The sequence below is a fragment of the Rutilus rutilus genome (genome assembly GCF_951802725.1).
Source record: "Rutilus rutilus genome assembly, chromosome: 14".
Taxonomy (NCBI): Eukaryota; Metazoa; Chordata; class Actinopteri; order Cypriniformes; family Leuciscidae; genus Rutilus; species Rutilus rutilus.
In genome coordinates, this window is record NC_140219.1 from 695,168 (window position 1) to 716,083 (window position 20,916).

The 20,916-nt window shown below is 44.9% G+C and overlaps 1 protein-coding gene across 3 annotated transcripts in view; it reads right to left on the bottom strand.

Annotated features, from left to right (window-relative positions):
* Nucleotides 1–156: 156 nt before the first annotated feature.
* Nucleotides 157–20,916, bottom strand: part of bod1l1 (biorientation of chromosomes in cell division 1-like 1) — a 33,062-nt gene continuing 12,302 nt past the window's right edge. Inside the window, exons 10-26 of one of the 3 annotated variants that reach the window (XR_014629884.1) lie at nt 20,116–20,170; nt 18,598–19,897; nt 18,194–18,255; nt 9,304–11,245; nt 9,165–9,220; nt 9,025–9,079; nt 8,609–8,658; nt 8,401–8,518; nt 8,260–8,315; nt 6,743–6,791; nt 6,392–6,484; nt 6,231–6,301; nt 6,076–6,130; nt 5,028–5,130; nt 1,770–1,844; nt 1,142–1,291; nt 157–466 (exon numbers count right to left, since the gene is read on the bottom strand). Coding sequence is in view for 1 of the 3 variants with exons in the window: in XM_084430983.1 (XP_084287109.1) it covers nt 1,195–1,291; nt 1,770–1,844; nt 5,028–5,130; nt 6,076–6,130; nt 6,231–6,301; nt 6,392–6,484; nt 6,743–6,791; nt 8,260–8,315; nt 8,401–8,518; nt 8,609–8,658; nt 9,025–9,079; nt 9,165–9,220; nt 9,304–11,245; nt 18,194–18,255; nt 18,598–19,897; nt 20,116–20,170 (4,237 nt within the window). In the remaining 2 variants the exon portion in view is untranslated. Of the gene's footprint in view, nt 467–979; nt 1,292–1,769; nt 1,845–5,027; nt 5,131–6,075; nt 6,131–6,230; nt 6,302–6,391; nt 6,485–6,742; nt 6,792–8,259; nt 8,316–8,400; nt 8,519–8,608; nt 8,659–9,024; nt 9,080–9,164; nt 9,221–9,303; nt 11,246–18,193; nt 18,256–18,597; nt 19,898–20,115; nt 20,171–20,916 lie in introns of those variants that run through there. The other 2 variants (XR_014629885.1, XM_084430983.1) reach the window with 2 other exon arrangements.

The window sequence follows — 20,916 nt, forward strand, 5'->3', positions numbered from 1 at the left end:
TAAACTCAGTGTCAAAAACCTTCAACTTTCTAAACAAAACACATTTTTCTGATATACTGATGATGTTTGACTACATTATAAAAGTAAAGTAATGATTAAAGAGTAAAATAAACATCTCACACAAAACTAGATATAAAAAACAGGACAGATCGGATCTCGGATCAATACTGGAATTTATCATAAAAAGGTAAAAATATAAAATGGAACAATAATGACATTCACAGAATGAGCATCTTTATGGTGACAGAAATATGACACACACTCACGCACACACACACACACACACACTCTCTCACTCACACACACTCTCTCTGACCTTGAAACTACTAACACACATGAACATGAGCGATCAGAAGCAGGAGTGTGTGATCATCGTTTGGTTCTCTTGGCCGGCGGATCCTCAGGCTTCTGTCCTCGAGTGCGAGAGAGTGAAGGACTGGTGTCACGCTTACGTCCTCGCACCGACCTGAGACACACAGAGAGAGAGAATGAGTGTGTGTTCAGCCACACACACACACACACACACACACACACACACACACACACACACACACACACACACACACACACACACACACACACACACACACACACACACAGCTGTTTCCTGCAGCACCAGATTAAAGTGTCCAATAATAAATCAGAGACAGAATAAACTTAGTTTCACCACAGAAATAAATGCCTTTCTCGTCTGTTCTCTCTCTCTCTCTCTCTCTCTCACACACACACACACACACACACACACACACACACACACACACACACACACACAGTTTCGTCTGGTCTCGGTCTGTTCAGGTTCCTCTGAACCTCAGACCAGAATAATAAACTCAGTGTCAAAAACCTTCAACTTTCTAAACAAAACACATTTTTCTGATATACTGATGATGTTTGACTACATTATAAAAGTAAAGTAATGATTAAAGAGTAAAATAAACATCTCACACAAAACTAGATATAAAAAACAGGACAGATCGGATCTCGGATCAATACTGGAATTTATCATAAAAAGGTAAAAATATAAAATGGAACAATAATGACATTCACAGAATGAGCATCTTTATGGTGACAGAAATATGACACACACTCACGCACACACACACACACACACACTCTCTCACTCACACACACTCTCTCTGACCTTGAAACTACTAACACACATGAACATGAGCGATCAGAAGCAGGAGTGTGTGATCATCGTTTGGTTCTCTTGGCCGGCGGATCCTCAGGCTTCTGTCCTCGAGTGCGAGAGAGTGAAGGACTGGTGTCACGCTTACGTCCTCGCACCGACCTGAGACACACAGAGAGAGAATGAGTGTGTGTTCAGCCACACACACACACACACACACACACACACACACACACTGATGTTGGCTTGAGAACTGTTAAAGCTTGAAGTGTGATGGTTTTATTCAAAACCTTATGACTTATGCATATTTCATATTTCATTATGACTCGCTGCAAGCTTATGCACTTTTATGATGATTCACTGCTATTATAAAGCTTGGAAGAGCCAGGACATGTTTTAATATAACTCTGTGTTTGTCTGAAGAGTGTCACACACACCTAGGATGATCTGAGGGAGAGTAAATCATGGGCTAATGTTCATCTTTGGCTGAACTATCCCTTTCAGTATTTGAATATAATTAAAATTTTGCTAATATTTAAGAAAGAAATTCAAATATAGGTTTCCAGCCGTTCTGACAGCCCTAGTTTAGAGAGAGAGAGAGTTTAAAAGCTTCAAGCTGTGGCTGAGGACAGAGACGCACCGTGTGTTCGGGGAGTGCTCCTCTCTCCCACTCAGCTTACTCACAGCTCGAGTCGACGGCTTGCTGGGCTTATTCCTGTAACACACACACACACACATGAGGAGTGATTCACTGAGGAGAAGGCTGGAGTGTGAGAAGATCCGGAGTGTGTGAGGGGAGTGTGTGTGTGTGAGGAGTTTGTGTGTGAGGAGAGTGTGTGAGGGGAGTGTGAGAAGATCCGGAGTGTGTGTGTGAGGATCCGGAGTGTGTGTGTGAGGATCCGGAGTGTGTGTGTGAGGATCCGGAGTGTGTGTGTGTGTGAGGATCCGGAGTGTGTGAGGGCAGTGTGTGTGAGTAGTGTGTGTGAGTGTGTGAGGAGTGTGTGTGTGAGGATCCGGAGTGTGTGAGGGCAGTGTGTGTGAGTAGTGTGTGTGAGTGTGTGAGGAGTGTGTGTGTGAGGATCCGGAGTGTGTGAGGATCCGGAGTGTGTGAGGGCAGTGTGTGTGAGTGTGTGAGGAGTGTGTGTGAGTGTGTGTGTGAGGAGTGTGTGTGTGTGAGGAGTGTGTGTGTGAGGAGTGTGTGTGTGTGAGGAGTGTGTGTGAGTAGTGTGTGTGAGTAGTGTGTGTGAGTGTGTGAGGAGTGTGTGTGAGTGTGTGTGTGTGAGGAGTGTGTGTGTGTGAGGAGTGTGTGTGTGTGAGGAGTGTGTGTGTGTGAGGAGTGTGTGTGTGTGTGAGGAGTGTGTGTGTGAGTGTGGGAGAGTGTGTGAGGAGTGTGTGTGAGAAGTGTGTGTGAGTGTGTGAGGAGTGTGTGTGAGGAGTGTGTGTGAGTGTGAGTGTTTTTGTTTATATTACATTGTGGGAACCAAATGTCTCCACAAGGATAGTAAAACATGAGATCACCTCCACTGTGGGGACCAGCCAGCCAGCCAGCCAGCCAGCCAGTGGTCCCCATGAGGGGAATGGGTAAATAAACATACTAAATTATATATTTTTTAAAATGTAAAAATGCAGAATGTTTCCTGTGATGGGCAGGTTTAGGGGTAGGGTTAGTGTGTGTGTGTGTGATGGGTAGGTTTAGGGGTAGGGTTAGTGTAAGGGGATAGAATATACAGTTTGTACAGTATAAAAACCATTAAGTCTATGGAGAGTCCCCACAAAGATGTGTGCGCCTGTTTGAGTGTGTGAGAGTGTGTGTGTGTGAGGAGTGTGTGTGAGAAGTGTGTGTGAGTGTGTGAGAGGAGTGTGTGTGTGTGTGTGTGTGTGTGAGGAGTGTGTGCGAGGAGTGTGTGTGAGAAGTGTGTGTGAGTGTGTGAGAGGAGTGTGTGTGTGTGTGAGGAGTGTGTGTGTGTGTGTGTGTGTGTGTGTGTGTGTGTGTGTGTGTGTGTGTGGAGTGTGTGCGAGGAGTGTGTGTGAGAAGTGTGTGTGAGTGTGTGAGAGGAGTGTGTGTGTGTGTGAGGAGTGTGTGTGTGTGTGTGTGTGAGGAGTGTGTGTGAGAAGAGTGTGTGAGAGGAGTGTGTGTGTGTGTGAGGAGTGTGTGCGAGGAGTGTGTGTGAGAAGTGTGTGTGAGTGTGTGAGTGTGTGTGAGGAGTGTGTGTGAGAAGAGTGTGTGAGAGGAGTGTGTGTGTGTGCGAGGAGTGTGTGCGAGGAGTGTGTGTGAGGAGTGTGTGTGAGAAGTGTGTGTGAGTGTGTGAGAGGAGTGTGTGTGTGTGCGAGGAGTGTGTGCGAGGAGTGTGTGCGAGGAGTGTGTGCGAGGAGTGTGTGCGAGGAGTGTGTGTGAGAAGTGTGTGTGAGTGTGTGCGAGGAGTGTGTGTGTGTGTGAGGAGTGTGTGTGTGTGTGAGGAGTGTGTGCGAGGAGCGTGTGCGAGGAGTGTGTGTGAGGAGTGTGTGTGAGGAGTGTGTGTGAGGAGTGTGTGTGAGAAGTGTGTGTGAGTGTGTGAGGAGTGTGTGTGTGTGAGGAGTGTGTGTGTGTGAGGAGTGTGTGTGTGTGTGTGTGTGTGTGCGAGGAGTGTGTGTGAGGAGTGTGTGTGAGAAGTGTGTGTGAGTGTGTGAGAGGAGTGTGTGTGTGTGCGAGGAGTGTGTGCGAGGAGTGTGTGCGAGGAGTGTGTGCGAGGAGTGTGTGCGAGGAGTGTGTGTGAGAAGTGTGTGTGAGTGTGTGCGAGGAGTGTGTGTGTGTGTGAGGAGTGTGTGTGAGTGTGTGTGTGAGGAGTGTGTGTGTGTGAGGAGTGTGTGTGTGTGAGGAGTGTGTGTGTGTGAGGAGTGTGTGTGAGTAGTGTGTGTGAGTAGTGTGTGTGAGTGTGTGAGGAGTGTGTGTGAGTGTGTGTGTGAGGAGTGTGTGTGTGTGAGGAGTGTGTGTGTGTGAGGAGTGTGTGTGTGTGAGGAGTGTGTGTGTGTGTGAGGAGTGTGTGTGTGAGTGTGGGAGAGTGTGTGAGGAGTGTGTGTGAGAAGTGTGTGTGAGTGTGCGAGGAGTGTGTGTGAGAAGTGTGTGTGAGTGTGTGAGTGTGTGTGAGGAGTGTGTGTGAGAAGAGTGTGTGAGAGGAGTGTGTGTGTGTGCGAGGAGTGTGTGCGAGGAGTGTGTGTGAGGAGTGTGTGTGAGAAGTGTGTGTGAGTGTGTGAGAGGAGTGTGTGTGTGTGCGAGGAGTGTGTGCGAGGAGTGTGTGCGAGGAGTGTGTGCGAGGAGTGTGTGCGAGGAGTGTGTGTGAGAAGTGTGTGTGAGTGTGTGCGAGGAGTGTGTGTGTGTGTGAGGAGTGTGTGTGTGTGTGAGGAGTGTGTGCGAGGAGCGTGTGCGAGGAGTGTGTGTGAGGAGTGTGTGTGAGGAGTGTGTGTGAGGAGTGTGTGTGAGAAGTGTGTGTGAGTGTGTGAGGAGTGTGTGTGTGTGAGGAGTGTGTGTGTGTGAGGAGTGTGTGTGTGTGTGTGTGTGTGTGCGAGGAGTGTGTGTGAGGAGTGTGTGTGAGAAGTGTGTGTGAGTGTGTGAGAGGAGTGTGTGTGTGTGCGAGGAGTGTGTGCGAGGAGTGTGTGCGAGGAGTGTGTGCGAGGAGTGTGTGCGAGGAGTGTGTGTGAGAAGTGTGTGTGAGTGTGTGCGAGGAGTGTGTGTGTGTGTGAGGAGTGTGTGTGTGTGTGAGGAGTGTGTGCGAGGAGCGTGTGCGAGGAGTGTGTGTGAGGAGTGTGTGTGAGGAGTGTGTGTGAGGAGTGTGTGTGAGAAGTGTGTGTGAGTGTGTGAGGAGTGTGTGTGTGTGAGGAGTGTGTGTGTGTGAGGAGTGTGTGTGTGTGTGTGTATCAGTACTTCTCTGCCTCCAGACGGGACGCTGCTCGGGTCGTCGCTCGTGTCTTCGTCTCCTCCTCGTCCTCCTCCTTCTCTCCGTCTCTCCTCTCGGACGCTCCGGTGTCTGTGAACGGCAGGAACACACTCAACATCCTCCACAATCACTCATTACACATTAATCAAATAAAAAATTATTAAATGTAAATGTATCAAATTAGATTAAAATAAGAAACTTTTGATTTAAACAAAAAAATAAACAGATTAAAATAAATGAGAAAAAAATAGAAATGGATAAAAATATTTAAATCAATCAACAGTACGAAGAGTAATACAATACAATGTAATAAATTAAAATAAAATAAATGGCTTAAAACAAACAAATAATCATATAAAAATAAATAAATGCATAAAGTATAAAGTAAATTTTAAAAAGAGTAAATTGATAAAGTTCTATATCAAGAAAGAAAAACTGTAATCATGTATTCAAAAATGTGATTGACATAAACAGATGAAAACTATTAAAAAGAATAAATTAACTGAGTAAAAAAATAAATAAAGATTAGATTAAATTAGTAAATAAATGAATACATGCAGTTCTGTACCGAGCAACTCAGAATAAACATGGAACATGTAATAAAAATTATATTAAAAGAAAGAAAATAAAAACCAATAAATTAAATAAGCAAATGAGTAAATAGATTAAAATAAATGCATATACACATAATTTAATAAATACTGTACTATTAAAGTACTATGAGTAAGAAAAACATTTATTCAAAATCAAAATTAGCTTAAAAATAAATAAGCAACTGATTAAAATATATACATTCAAATATTAAATTAAAATTGATTCAAATGTGAATAAATTAGTATATAATATAGTAACTATAACAGTGAGATATAAAAAAAGTAATAATTAAAATAATAGAAATGAAATATTTGCAACATATTTAAAATATAAATTCTTCACAGTATAATGAGTCTTAATACTTTAACTATAACGATGACTTTTAATTTCCTCCAAGCATTTATTAATTACAGTTATGATGTAATATCACGGATCTCGTACCCGAGTCATCAGTGGAGGACGCTTTGGAGGGTCGTCCGCGGCGGGGGGGTTTCCGCTGAACACACACACACACACACACACACACACACGTCAGTCAGTGATTCAGCATATGTCTGATGGTGTAGTGTCAGGAGTGTTTGTTCGCTCACACACACCTCTTCCTCATCTTTCCTCTCCTCGTCTTCATCGCTGGCTTTGATCACGTCCTGATCTTCGCACACACTCGCTGAGAGAGAAATCAAACACGACCATTCAGGCTTCGTTCAGTGTGAGCTTCTGACTGCTGTTTTACACACACTGCTGTACACACACTGACCTTCATCGCTCCTGTGTTTGGCTGATGGTTCTGGTTCTGCTGTGGAACACAGAAGCTCGTCTGATGATCTCTTACGCTTCAGTGCAGGTTTCACTGCAGAGAGAGAGAAACTGATCATCTACACAAACAGACAAGTGTGTGTGTATGAGTGTGAGCGAGAGTGAGTGTGTGTGTGTGTGTGTGTGTGTGTGTGTGTGTGTGTGTGTGTGAGTGAGTGAGTGAGTGTGTGTGTATCAGAGAGAGAGAAAGTGAGTGAGTGAGTCTCTGTGTGTGTGTGTGTGTGTGTGTGTGTGTGTGTGTGTGTGTGTGTGTGAGTTTGAGTCTCTCTGTGTGTGTGTGTTTCAGACTCACCTGAGGGAGCATCTCTGATCTGAGCAGTGGAGCGTCGACTCCTGCGACCCTGATAATAAAAACAACAAATACTTCAAAAACCAAACTATGAAGCGTTAAAACACTGATCAATTGACCTGGAATAAACCTCTCCTCGTCGTCTAAGATTTGGTATAATATACGGTCATGACATTTCTCTCTTATTTGGAGAAAAAGTTAGTCCTTTCAATTTAACTTCTGAAAGCAACTTGGTTAAAAAAGTGAAACAATTAAAAATAATTTTTGTGAAGGCCAGACACTACAAGGTGAATAGGGTGAACATGTTAATGTTAATGTACATCACATACTTCCCCAGTTCAATTACAACAATTTTTTTGTATTACAGTTTTATTAAATGTTTAAATATGCATACGAGACATTGTCTCATGAAATATGCACTCATTTGCATATATTTCCAGCACATTAATCTGAACATTGGATAAAGCCAGGTTCAAAACTCTTGTTTGATTTTGTTGACACATCAGAGTTGAAGGTTTTTACAGAAGGGATTTTGGATTTCTCTTTTTAATCACTCCATAAATCAGAAAATACTGCCAACAGACAGAAAAAAAAACACATTTTCACTGTTTTTAGGAATAAAATGTTGTATAAATCAGTGTGAATGATATATGAACAAACCCCTCAGTAAAAACCTTCAGAATATAGATATGAATGAAACTGTAAGTTTTGGTATTTACAAGTTCTGCTGAAGTGGAGAAAAAAAACTTAAAAGATATGTATTGTAATTGAAATTTATAGACTCAAATAGATAAAGCGCAATAAAATGTGTATTTTGGACGTTATGAAGGCAAAATAAACTAAAATCTCAAAACTAAACAGTGAATGTAGCGTCTTGGCTTAATTGAAATAAAGCTGAAATTAAAAAAATATATAATAAAAAAAAAACTTAAATTTTAACTTAATTAAAATTTTAACTTAAATGTATATCAAAATTTAGAAATGCCTTGGAAACGAACTGAAATAAGTTGAAGTGCTTAAAGTACTTATAGTAAGTAAATTTAAATTAAAGCTAATTAGAAATATCGACCAAAAACTACCAAAAATTTGTAAAAGCACCTAACATGACTAACCAAATTAAAATGAAAACTGAAAATACAAAAATAAAAGCTAATTCAAAATATGAATAAATATTTTAATAGTATATAAATAGCAGTGACTCTGAGAGTGACGTTATCTCGTGTCTCATTTTCATCATAAACAAACAAAATATTCCTGAAAGTAACATTTTCTGTAAAAATTTGGCATGATGATGATGATGATAACAGCGATTCTTTGTTATATTCACTTAAAAACTACATGTACTAATAATATTTTTCAAACTGACTATTGTGTGGAACTCTTGCTGGTCAACAAACTCAACAAAAAATAAGGAAAAAGACAATAGCTATTAAAACAGTTATTATTCATCTTCTTAAAAATTTTAATCAAGTGAATCAAGTGTCTTTTTTCTTTAAATCAAAACTGAAGAACATAAACACCTCTTTTGGCTCCTCCTCCACAGCTGGCTCCGCCTCCTTCGGTTGTAAAGCAGAGCCTGATGGGAAAGAGCAGAAAAACGGTCACATGACCCGGAGTGTGTGCGGAGAACAGCTCACAGCGTGTGCAGCGGAGACTCTTACGCGTTTCTCTCTGAGGAACATCAGCTTTGGAGGATCTTCCTCTGCGTGGAGTCCTGCTCACTCCAGATCTCTCTTCATCATCATCATCATCTTCATCATCATCATCATCATCATCACACTGTCAGACACATCACACACTTTAATAGAAGAACAGACAGAGAGAGAGAGAGATAGAGAGAGAGAGAGTGTGTGCGCAAAGAAAACTCACCTCTTTATTGGACGTTTGCTCTTTTTCATAATCGGTTCTGGTTTGATTTGCTGCAGTCAGATAAAGAACGTTTAATTTAAGATTCTACACATTAATCATTCGGGAAACATGTTACAAGGGCTCCAGACTATTTGAAACTGCATAAGTCATCAAAAGTTGCATTTCAGTTAAATTTGGGGAAACCACTTGAAACATTTGTTGTGTTGAGCTATTTCAATTACTTCTGTTTGATTTGTTCACTGCAAACAGCTGAAAGTCTCTAAATTGTGCCAATAATGCAATGGGGGTTGAATAATTTCGACTGCAACTGTATATCAAATTTTTGTCGCACCGGCAGGAAAATTTGGTCCATCATTGGGTTGCAGTCTGGAGCCCTGTGTTATTTTACATACACACACACACACACACACACACACCTGCCCTCTGAGCAGATGATCGTCCTCTCCGTGTGCCGCTCTCTGTCTGCTCCACCTGATCAGACAAAGTCATGAGCATTAATGACATGAGCATGATTTCCTGCATAATATCTGCTGATGAAACGAATCTGATTCGTTACCGTCTCAGAGGCGTCTGACGACTTCTGTTCCTGCTCGTCTGAGACAGATGCGCTGCCTGCATCAGACACACGGGTTACACTGAGATAATCACACACTCATAATCAGAATCACACACTCCTAATCATCACTGTCACTAACCTGCATCTGTAGAGTCGGTCTGCGCAGGCTCAACTGCATCTGTGGTGACTGTCTGCGTAGGCTCAGCTAGTGTCTGCGCAGACTCAGCTAGTGTCTGCACAGGCTCAACTGCATCTGTGGTGACTGTCTGCGCAGGCTCAACTGCATCTGTGGTGACTGTCTGCGCAGGCTCAACTGCATCTGTGGTGACTGTCTGCGCAGGCTCAACTGCATCTGTGGTGACTGTCTGCGCAGGCTCAACTGCATCTGTGGTGACTGTCTGCGTAGGCTCAGCTAGTGTCTGCGCAGACTCAGCTAGTGTCTGCACAGGCTCAACTGCATCTGTGGTGACTGTCTGCGCAGGCTCAACTGTGTCTACTGTGTGAGTCTGCATGGGCTCGTTTGCATCTGTCCCTGTGTCTGCAGAAAGGGTCTGCGCAGGCTCCACTGTATCTGCTGTAAGCATCTGCGTAGGCTCTGCTGTGTATGCACTGTGGGTCTGTGCGGGCTCAGCTGCGGAAAATGTTAACGCAAGTTCAGCTGTTTTTTCTATAAGGGTCGGCACAGGCTCATCTGTATCAGTCTCCTTTGTGTCTGCAGTGAGGGACTGCGCAGGCTCTGCCACATCTGCAGTGACTGTTGCCGTTGATTCAGCTGCGTCTTCAGTAAGGGTCTGCGCAGGGGACTCAGCCATGTTTGCACTGAGGGTTTGTACCGTCTCAGGAGTGTCTGTAATTATCGTCTGCATGGGATTGGAAGCATCTTCAGCCAAAGTCTGCACTGACAAGGCTGCATCTGCAGTGATGGTCTGCATCTGCTCAGCTGCATCTGCAGTGGCAGTCAAGGTGGATTCAGCAGCGTCTGCAGTGAGGGTCTGCATTGGTTCAGCTGCGTCTGCAGTGAGCGTCTGTGTGGACTCGGTTGTGTCTGCAGTGAGGGTCTGCGTTGGCTCAGCTGCGACTTCAGTGAGGGTCTGCGTTGGCTCAGCTGCGACTTCAGTGAGGGTCTGCGTTGGCTCAGCTGCGTCTGCAGTGAGGGTCTGCGTTGACTCAGCTGCGGCTTCAGTGAGGGTCTGCGTTGGCTCAGCTGCGTCTGCAGTGAGGGTCTGCGTTGGCTCAGCTGCGGCTTCAGTGAGGGTCTGCGTTGGCTCAGCTGCGTCTGCAGTGAGGGTCTGCGTTGGCTCAGCTGCGTCTGAAGTGACCGTCAATGTGGACTCAGCCACATCTGCAGTGTGAGTCTGCGTTGGCTCAGCTGCGTCTGCAGTGACCATCAATGTGGACTCAGCCACATCTGCAGTGTGAGTCTGCGTTAGCTCAGCTGCGTCTGCAGTGAGGGTTTGCGTTGGCTCAGCTGCGTCTGCAGTGAGGGTCTGCGTTAGCTCAGCTGCATCTGCAGTGAGGGTCTGCGTTAGCTCAGCTGCTTCTGCAGTGAGGGTTTGCGTTGGCTCAGCTGCGACTTCAGTGAGGGTCTGCGTTGGCTCAGCTGCGACTTCAGTGAGGGTCTGCGTTGGCTCAGCTGCGTCTGCAGTGAGGGTCTGCGTTGGCTCAGCTGCGTCTGCAGTGAGGGTCTGCGTTGGCTCCGCTGCGTCTGCAGTGAGGGTCTGCGTTGGCTCCGCTGCGTCTGCAGTGAGGGTCTGCGTTGGCTCAGCTGCGTCTGCAGTGAGGGTCTGCGTTGGCTCCGCTGCGTCTGCAGTGAGGGTCTGCGTTGGCTCAGCTGCATCTGCAGTGAGGGTCTGCGTTGGCTCAGTTGCGTCTGCAGTGAGGGTCTGCGTTGGCTCCGCTGCATCTGCAGTGAGCGCAGTGAGCGTCTGCGTTGGCTCAGCTGCATCTGCAGTGAGCGCAGTGAGCGTCTGCGTTGGCTCAGCTGCATCTACAGTGAGCGTCTGCGTTGGCTCAGCTGCGTCTGCTGTAAGTATTTGTGAGTCTCTCTCTTTGTCTCTTTCATCTGTCTGCTCATCCCCCACCTGAAAGAAAAACACCAACATATTACAGGAGATAGACAGACACTCCAGCAATCAGAAAAACTCACAGGATGAATCTGATAAATTAAGCTTGTTTAACATGCCAAACGACACTACATGTCATCACTAGGATCTGTCATTCAGAAACATGGTTTATCCTATCACTGTTATCATCTAGCTACTGGTGTGCCTCAGGGCTCAGTGCTGGGACCACTTCTCTTCTCCATCTACATGTCATCACTACTATCTGTCATTCAGAAACATGTTTTTTCCCATCACTGTTATCATCTACCTACTGGAGTGCATCAGGGCTCAGTGCTAGGACTGCTTCTCTTCTCCATCTACATGTCATCACTAGGATCTGTTATTCAGAAACATGGTTCATCCCATCACTGTTATCATCTAGCTACTGGAGTGCCCCAGGGCTCAGTGCTGGGACCACTTCTCTTCTCCATCTACATGTCATCACTAGGATCTGTCATTCAGAAACATGGTTTATCCTATCACTGTTATCATCTAGCTACTGGTGTGCCTCAGGGCTCAGTGCTGGGACCACTTCTCTTCTCCATCTACATGTCATCACTACTATCTGTCATTCAGAAACATGTTTTTTCCCATCACTGTTATCATCTACCTACTGGAGTGCATCAGGGCTCAGTGCTAGGACTGCTTCTCTTCTCCATCTACATGTCATCACTAGGATCTGTTATTCAGAAACATGGTTTATCTCATCACTGTTATCATCTAGCTAATGGTGTGCCTCAGGGCTCAGTGCTGGGACCACTTCTCTTCTCCATCTACATGTCATCACTAGGATCTGTTATTCAGAAACATGGTTCATCCCATCACTGTTATCATCTAGCTACTGGAGTGCCCCAGGGCTCAGTGCTGGGACCACTTCTCTTCTCCATCTACATGTCATCACTAGGATCTGTTATTCAGAAACATGGTTCATCCCATCACTGTTATCATCTAGCTACTGGTGTGCCTCAGGGCTCAGTGCTGGGACCACTTCTCTTCTCCATCTACATGTCATCACTAGGATCTGTTATTCAGAAACATGGTTCATCCCATCACTGTTATCATCTAGCTACTGGAGTGCCCCAGGGCTCAGTGCTGGGACCACTTCTCTTCTCCATCTACATGTCATCACTAGGATCTGTTATTCAGAAACATGGTTCATCCCATCACTGTTATCATCTAGCTACTGGAGTGCCCCAGGGCTCAGTGCTGGGACCGCTTCTCTTCTCCATCTACATGTCATCACTAGGATCTGTTATTCAGAAACATGGTTCATCCCATCACTGTTATCATCTAGCTACTGGTGTGCCTCAGGGCTCAGTGCTGGGACCACTTCTCTTCTCCATCTACATGTCATCACTACTATCTGTCATTCAGAAACATGGTTTTTCCCATCACTGTTATCATCTAGCTAATGGTGTGCCTCAGGGCTCAGTGCTGGGACCACTTCTCTTCTCCATCTACATGTCATCACTAGGATCTGTTATTCAGAAACATGGTTCATCCCATCACTGTTATCATCTAGCTAATGGTGTGCCTCAGGGCTCAGTGCTGGGACCACTTCTCTTCTCCATCTACATGTCATCACTAGGATCTGTTATTCAGAAACATGGTTCATCCCATCACTGTTATCATCTAGCTAATGGTGTGCCTCAGGGCTCAGTGCTGGGACCACTTATCTTCTCCATCTACATGTCATCACTAGGATCTGTTATTCAGAAACATGGTTCATCCCATCACTGTTATCATCTAGCTACTGGTGTGCCTCAGGGCTCAGTGCTGGGACCACTTCTCTTCTCCATCTACATGTCATCACTACTATCTGTCATTCAGAAACATGGTTTTTCCCATCACTGTTATCATCTAGCTAATGGTGTGCCTCAGGGCTCAGTGCTGGGACCACTTCTCTTCTCCATCTACATGTCATCACTAGGATCTGTTATTCAGAAACATGGTTCATCCCATCACTGTTATCATCTAGCTACTGGTGTGCCTCAGGGCTCAGTGCTGGGACCACTTCTCTTCTCCATCTACATGTCATCACTACTATCTGTCATTCAGAAACATGTTTTTTCCCATCACTGTTATCATCTAGCTAATGGTGTGCCTCAGGGCTCAGTGCTGGGACCACTTCTCTTCTCCATCTACATGTCATCACTAGGATCTGTTATTCAGAAACATGGTTCATCCCATCACTGTTATCATCTAGCTACTGGAGTGCCTCAGGGCTCAGTGCTGGGACCACTTCTCTTCTCCATCTACATGTCATCACTAGGATCTGTTATTCAGAAACATGGTTCATCCCATCACTGTTATCATCTAGCTACTGGTGTGCCTCAGGGCTCAGTGCTGGGACCGCTTCTCTTCTCCATCTACATGTCATCACTAGGATCTGTTATTCAGAAACATGGTTCATCCCATCACTGTTATCATCTAGCTAATGGTGTGCCTCAGGGCTCAGTGCTGGGACCACTTCTCTTCTCCATCTACATGTCATCACTAGGATCTGTTATTCAGAAACATGGTTCATCCCATCACTGTTATCATCTAGCTACTGGTGTGCCTCAGGGCTCAGTGCTGGGACCACTTCTCTTCTCCATCTACATGTCATCACTACTATCTGTCATTCAGAAACATGGTTTTTCCCATCACTGTTATCATCTAGCTAATGGTGTGCCTCAGGGCTCAGTGCTGGGACCACTTCTCTTCTCCAACTACATGTCATCACTAGGATCTGTAATTCAGAAACATGGTTCATCCCATCACTGTTATCATCTAGCTACTGGTGTGCCTCAGGCCTCAGTGCTGGGACCACTTCTCTTCTCCATCTACATGTCATCACTACTATCTGTCATTCAGAAACATGGTTCTTCCCATCACTGTTATCATCTAGCTACTGGTGTGCCTCAGGCCTCAGTGCTGGGACCGCTTCTCTTCTCCATCTACATGTCATCACTAGGATCTGTTATTCAGAAACATGGTTCATCCCATCACTGTTATCATCTAGCTACTGGTGTGCCTCAGGGCTCAGTGCTGGGACCACTTCTCTTCTCCATCTACATGTCATCACTACTATCTGTCATTCAGAAACATGGTTCTTCCCATCACTGTTATCATCTAGCTACTGGTGTGCCTCAGGGCTCAGTGCTGGGACCACTTCTCTTCTCCATCTACATGTCATCACTACTATCTGTCATTCAGAAACATGGTTCATCCCATCACTGTTATCATCTAGCTACTGGTGTGCCTCAGGCCTCAGTGCTGGGACCACTTCTCTTCTCCATCTACATGTCATCACTACTATCTGTCATTCAGAAACATGGTTCATCCCATCACTAGCCGCGTTTCCACTGTCGGGCCAGGGCCGGGCCAGGGCTTTAAACGGGCCGTGCCGGGCTAATAGCCTCGGGCCAATAGCACCGGGCATGCGTTTCCACTGTCGGGCCAGAAGCTCCACAGCGCTTCACTAAAACACGCCCGTAACACGCCTCTCTGGGACAACGTCACACTAACCCATCATTTCACCAACAAATGGAAGTTTTATCAGAAAACTAATCAGAAATCAGAAATCACTGGAAACAGCGTTGAAAACAAACACGATAAAAGCGGCCGTTTGCTAGCTTTTTTTTGTTTGTTTGTTTAGCAGCTACTTGAATATTTAAAACCCAAGCATCGATGTTTTACCACAGGTTTACTATAAAAAGTGATACATTGATCATAATGAATTAATTTATGTAAAAATTGCACATTAGTCACTCAGAAATAAATTACCGTTAGGTCTATTTCACAAAAGAAAGAGGACATGCACACTTACTTTTTCAGTCGCGTCTGTTTCTTTATCTGGTAACTTAGTTACAGGACATAATCCATCACATTTAGAAAAAATTATAATTTCTACAAATATATGCCATACGACCTGAGGAGCTTTAGCACTCTCTCGACTCCCATACAGATATTTTCAGTCAGAGAAACAGAGGAAGCTCCCGAAAAAAAAAGTTACTTTATTTTTTGATAGTCCGGTTTAAAGAGACGAGACGTAGGCTATGACAGATCAAATAAAAACATGACTGTGATAGCCTTTAAGATTGGTCTGATTTCTTCAAGCATTCGCTATGTTTTTTTTTTTACTATGTGTATCTTCAAGCGTTTACTATGTTTACTATGGTAACGGCTAGCGCGCATAGTCTTTTGCATCACAAACAGAAGGCATTCAAACATGAACGCGATTTAAATTATTTTATTTTTAAGTCTTAAATGCTGACAGAATCATCCGGCGCTGCCGTCTCCCAACGCTAAACTCCTCCTCTGTTGGTAACCACTCCTCTAGCCCGAGCTGGCCCGCTTTGGCCCAAGGTATTCGACGGGCCAGAAATCCTGGCCGTTGGCCCCGAGTAAGCCCCGATCAAGCCCCGGAAGTGACAGTGGAAACGCGACTGGCCCTGGCACGCACTAGCACGGCCCGGCCCTGGCCCGACAGTGGAAACGCGGCTAATGTTATCATCTAGCTAATGGAGTGCCTCAGGGCTCAGTGCTGGGACCGCTTCTCTTCTCCATCTACATGTCATCACTACTATCTGTCATTCAGAAACATGGTTCTTCCCATCACTGTTATCATCTAGCTACTGGAGTGCCCCAGGGCTCAGTGCTGGGACCGCTTCTCTTCTCCATCTACATGTCATCACTAGGCTCTGTTATTCAGAAACATGGTTCATCCCATCACTGTTATCATCTAGCTACTGGTGTGCCTCAGGGCTCAGTGCTGGGACCACTTCTCTTCTCCATCTACATGTCATCACTACTATCTGTCATTCAGAAACATGGTTCATCCCATCACTGTTATCATCTAGCTACTGGTGTGCCTCAGGGCTCAGTGCTGGGACCACTTCTCTTCTCCATCTACATGTCATCACTACTATCTGTCATTCAGAAACATGGTTCATCCCATCACTGTTATCATCTAGCTAATGGAGTGCCTCAGGGCTCAGTGCTGGGACCGCTTCTCTTCTCCATCTACATGTCATCACTACTATCTGTCATTCAGAAACATGGTTCTTCCCATCACTGTTATCATCTAGCTACTGGAGTGCCTCAGGGCTCAGTGCTGGGACCACTTCTCTTCTCCATCTACATGTCATCACTACTATCTGTCATTCAGAAACATGGTTTTTCCCATCACTGTTATCATCTAGCTACTGGTGTGCCTCAGGCCTCAGTGCTGGGACCGCTTCTCTTCTCCATCTACATGTCATCACTAGGATCTGTTATTCAGAAACATGGTTCATCCCATCACTGTTATCATCTAGCTACTGGTGTGCCTCAGGGCTCAGTGCTGGGACCGCTTCTCTTCTCCATCTACATGTCATCACTAGGCTCTGTTATTCAGAAACATGGTTTATCCTATCACTGCTATGCTGATGACACTCAACTACTTCTCATTCCAACTAGTTGATCCAATGGTACCTGTTCGCATTGCAGCCTGTCTGACAGACATTTCTTGCTGGATAAAGGACCATGACCTTCAACTCAACTTTGCGAAGACAGAACTGCTTGTGGTCTCAGCCAACCCAACACTTCATTACAACTTCTCCATTCAGCTGTAGGTTCATCATCCATAAGTCCATCAAGGTCATCCAGGAATCTTTGAGTTGTGATTGATGATCAGTTAAGCTTCAAAGACCATTTTACTACCACGGCCTGGTCCTGCAGATTTGCTTTATACAACATTAGGAAGATTAGTCCCTTCGTATCAGAGCAGGCCACACAACTCCTTGTCCAAGCTCTTGTTCTCTCCAGACTGGACTGTAATGCTTTCTTAGCGGGCCTTCCGGCATGTACTATCAAGCCTTTGCAACCGATCCAGGGTGGTCTTCAACGAGTCAAAGAAAGCCCACGTCACTCCTCTCTTCATCAGTTTGCACTGGCTGCCAATAGCCGGTCACATCGAATTCAAGGCACTGATGTTTGCCTACAAGACTAAAGACCCGTTCACACCAAGGACGATAACTATAAAGATAACGATAAAGATACAGTTCTAATAATCGTTCACCATATTAAAGAATAGCACAGTTCACACCACAACTATAACGACAAAGATATGAGGAACGATATTGTTGGGATCACTTTCAAAACTATTTCTTTTTCCACTGTATGGAAAAAGTTTTTAATCCACTATATTGACTACGTCAGCTAAATTCACTGTAGATTACTAGATCAATTACACTAGCTTCACTCAAAACACAGCCTGCTGAGGAGATCTGCAAGTTAAAGCCGTGTAAATGCAAGAAGAACAGCAAAAACATGTTCAATGACGTTGTGCATACTTTGAAACCGCAGCGCGCGAGCTTGGAATAAAGCTTAAATAGAGCTAACACTGTTATCATTCTTGATGTGAACGGCCCTTAACTGAGACTTGATACAGCACTTGTATACTGTTGCCCTCTTGTTGGTCTAATTGCTTCTATTGTTCTCCTCATTTGTAAGTCACTTTGGATAAAAGCATCTGCTAAATGATTAAAAAGTAAATGTAAATGCAATACAGCCTGTGCATATGAAGTACTGCTGCTTCAACATGAAGAATGATTTCATGAACAAAAAACCCAATACATGTATAACTGAAGTAAAACCTCATGAATGTTCTAAGCCAATAAGTGTTAAAGCAGCAGAGATTGGTTCTGTGCAGTTAAGCCCAACAGTCTGAGACTGTAGAGCAGGGATAGGCAACTCCGGTCCTGGAGGGCCACTGTCCTGCAGAGTTTAGCTCCAACCCTAATTAAACACACCTGAACAAGGCAATCAGTGTTTTCAGGATTACTAGATAGATACAGGCAGGTGAGTTTTTATCAGGGCTGAAGCTAAACTCTGCAGGACAGTGGCCCTCCAGGACCGGAGTTGCCTATCCCTGCTGTAGAGGATATGACGTCATGAGCTCACCTCTGATGTCACGTCCTGCAGAGGCTCCGTCTCCATAGGCTCCACTGTGGCGGCAGATGCAGCTAGTAGATGAAATCAGTTATCATGAGGTATTTTTATTCACATGCATATGATGATGCACGTGTTTGTGTGTGTTAGAGTGTGCGATATTGACAAAAAAACGAGAGCTAGATATTTAGCAAAGTGTGGAAAGTGCATGATTTACCCTCAGCCTTCCCTCAGGTCATTTTGACTCGAAAATCATTTTTAATAAAAAAAATAAATAAATTGAGTGTTCATTAGAGGGGTCCAAGACCCTAGGACTTTTGTCACACTTGAGCCACGAATACATACGTGTTACAAAGTGCGAGGGAAGAATGAAGGTTAATGTTAAGAACAATCTATTATCGTAATCGATACGCTACCTGTATCCTGGGGCTTGTTCACAGCGTAACACGACACACTTCCAGCGCCTGTAGGGAGTGTTTTCCCGTCGACCGGAGGCTCTGAGACGAGACTCGAGGAGCGTGCGAGATCAGGGTCCATGGAGAGCAGCGTTAGCGCCGCCTCCTTCATCTTCAGATCCACTTCGGTCTCCCGGCGCTCCGAGGCGGAGGAGCACACGTCCATCAGGCTCAGCAGGGCGTCGGCTTCAGCGCTCAGGGGGCGAGGCTCTGCACTCAGGGGGCGGGGCTCTGTGCTCAGGGGGCGGGGCTCTGCCACGGACACGCCCTCGTCCTCGGATTCGGGAGTGACGTCGCTCAGCGCACCGTACGGGTCGTTCGGGTGAACTGTGGTGCTGGAGACTGATTCGGGATCTCCAGCGCTCGAATCCTCCTTCGCTCCCGATATCCTCTCGGGATCCTTCGGCAACTTCTTCTCGGTTGTTTTCTTCGCTAACTTCGCTTTCTCCTCTGAGGTTTTCCTTTCCTCTTTTCCCGTTTTAGTCTTGGCTTCGGTTTTTTTATCCGATTTTCCTGCAGTACTCTGGGATTTAGTCCTATGTTTCTCCGATAAGGATCTGACCTTTGACCCCGCCTCCACCTTTCGGATGTCGCTCTCGTTTTCCGAGATTGATTTCTGCGAATGATTCTTGTCCGACGACGAATCCTTCCTCTCCGACCTCACCTTGGGCTTCTCTCCCGGTTTACCCTCTGGATGACTCTTTGACCTCTTCAGGACCTCTTTAGGGTGCTTGTCTTTCTTCCGGCTGACCTCTGACCCCGCCTCGACCTCTGACCTCTCCTCTGAGGAGCCGGTGGAGTCCAGACGCCGGAGACTCTTGCCGCTCACCTTCGCTTTCTCCTTCTCGCTCTTTCCTTTCTTCAGGTTCTCTTCATCCGCAGCTTCCGTCACAGTAGTCTTGACCTCTCGTGATGAGACGGAACTCTTCCGGTCCGCCTTGACCTTTGACCCCTTCTTCTCATCAGCTGCTCCTTTCGCGGTTCCTCCATCTTTCTCGTCTCCGTCTCCAGTCTTTCGGAGTTTGTGCTTGAGTCGTTCATCAGGACGCTCTTTTTCCTTCTCTTTATCCTTGCGCTCCTTTTCTTTCCGAACCGTTTTCCCTGCCGACCTCTGGCGTTCCTCGGTTCCCAGCTCCAGATCCAAGATGAAGGAGTGAACACGGTTTTTCTCAGGGAGTTTCTCCTCGCCGTCTGCTTTCTTCTTGCGCTGATCTTCCAGATCGGACAGTCGTCGCACTGACTTCAGACTCCCCGACTTCCCCTGAAGAGAAACAGAGATGCTCACGACTTATCAGGGTTCCCACATCTCGGTTAACTTCAACTTCAAGGACTTTCCAGGTCCAATACCCTCAAATTCAAGGTTACAAGCAAGGTTACATCGTGTTACCTTGTAAGATACATTGTAACGGTTCAAACACAACTATGCAAAAATTGATATGATAGACTGAGAGAAAAAGCTGGAGAACGAGAGAAACTTACATCTTTGTTGACCGAATCCCCCTCAGTGTCACTTTTCTTCCTGTCATCCTCTTTTCTAAAAGAAAGAGTCAAGTCTCCTTCATTTATACAGAGCTTTAACAATATAGATGTTTCACAGCAGCTTTACAGTGATAACAGGAGATTACAGTAGCAGAGAGTGTTTAGGCTTTACAGCAGATCTAGAATAAAGTTATTGTCCAGATGAAGTTTTGATTGATTCACTTCTGTTGCAAAGATCATTAGTTATTAACTCAGGGGCCGCTAACACGACACTGTTCTCACAGAAAACCCTTAATGCGCTCCGACTTATTCGCACAAAAACAGTGTTTGGAGCTTGTGAACGCAAACTGTGAAACAGGTTCCAAGGTGCAAGTGTTGAAATATTTTTGAAAAACTTTATCATCTCCGCTTGAACTTCAAAAACATTGGGGTTATCTGATTAATATAGAAGCCCATTTTTACCGCAAAGGGAAAAACATTATGAAAAATCAATTTTTCAAAATTTAATTTTGAAAATTCAAATTACGAGAGTCAAAATTATGACAAAAAAGTGAATTCCTAGGAAATTCTCCCGATATTTTCTTAGGAACATTTCTCAAGAAAATTGGTGTTAGCTGATATTTATGGAAGCCCATCTTTACCAAATAGGAAACAATTATGACATTAAATTCAAAATGATGACACACTAAGTCAAAATTATGAGGTGAAAATTTAAATGAGTCAAAATTATGACAGTCAATTTAAACTTCTCTTCATTTTTATGTCATAATTATAAATTTTTTTTAGTGCACTCTATATTTT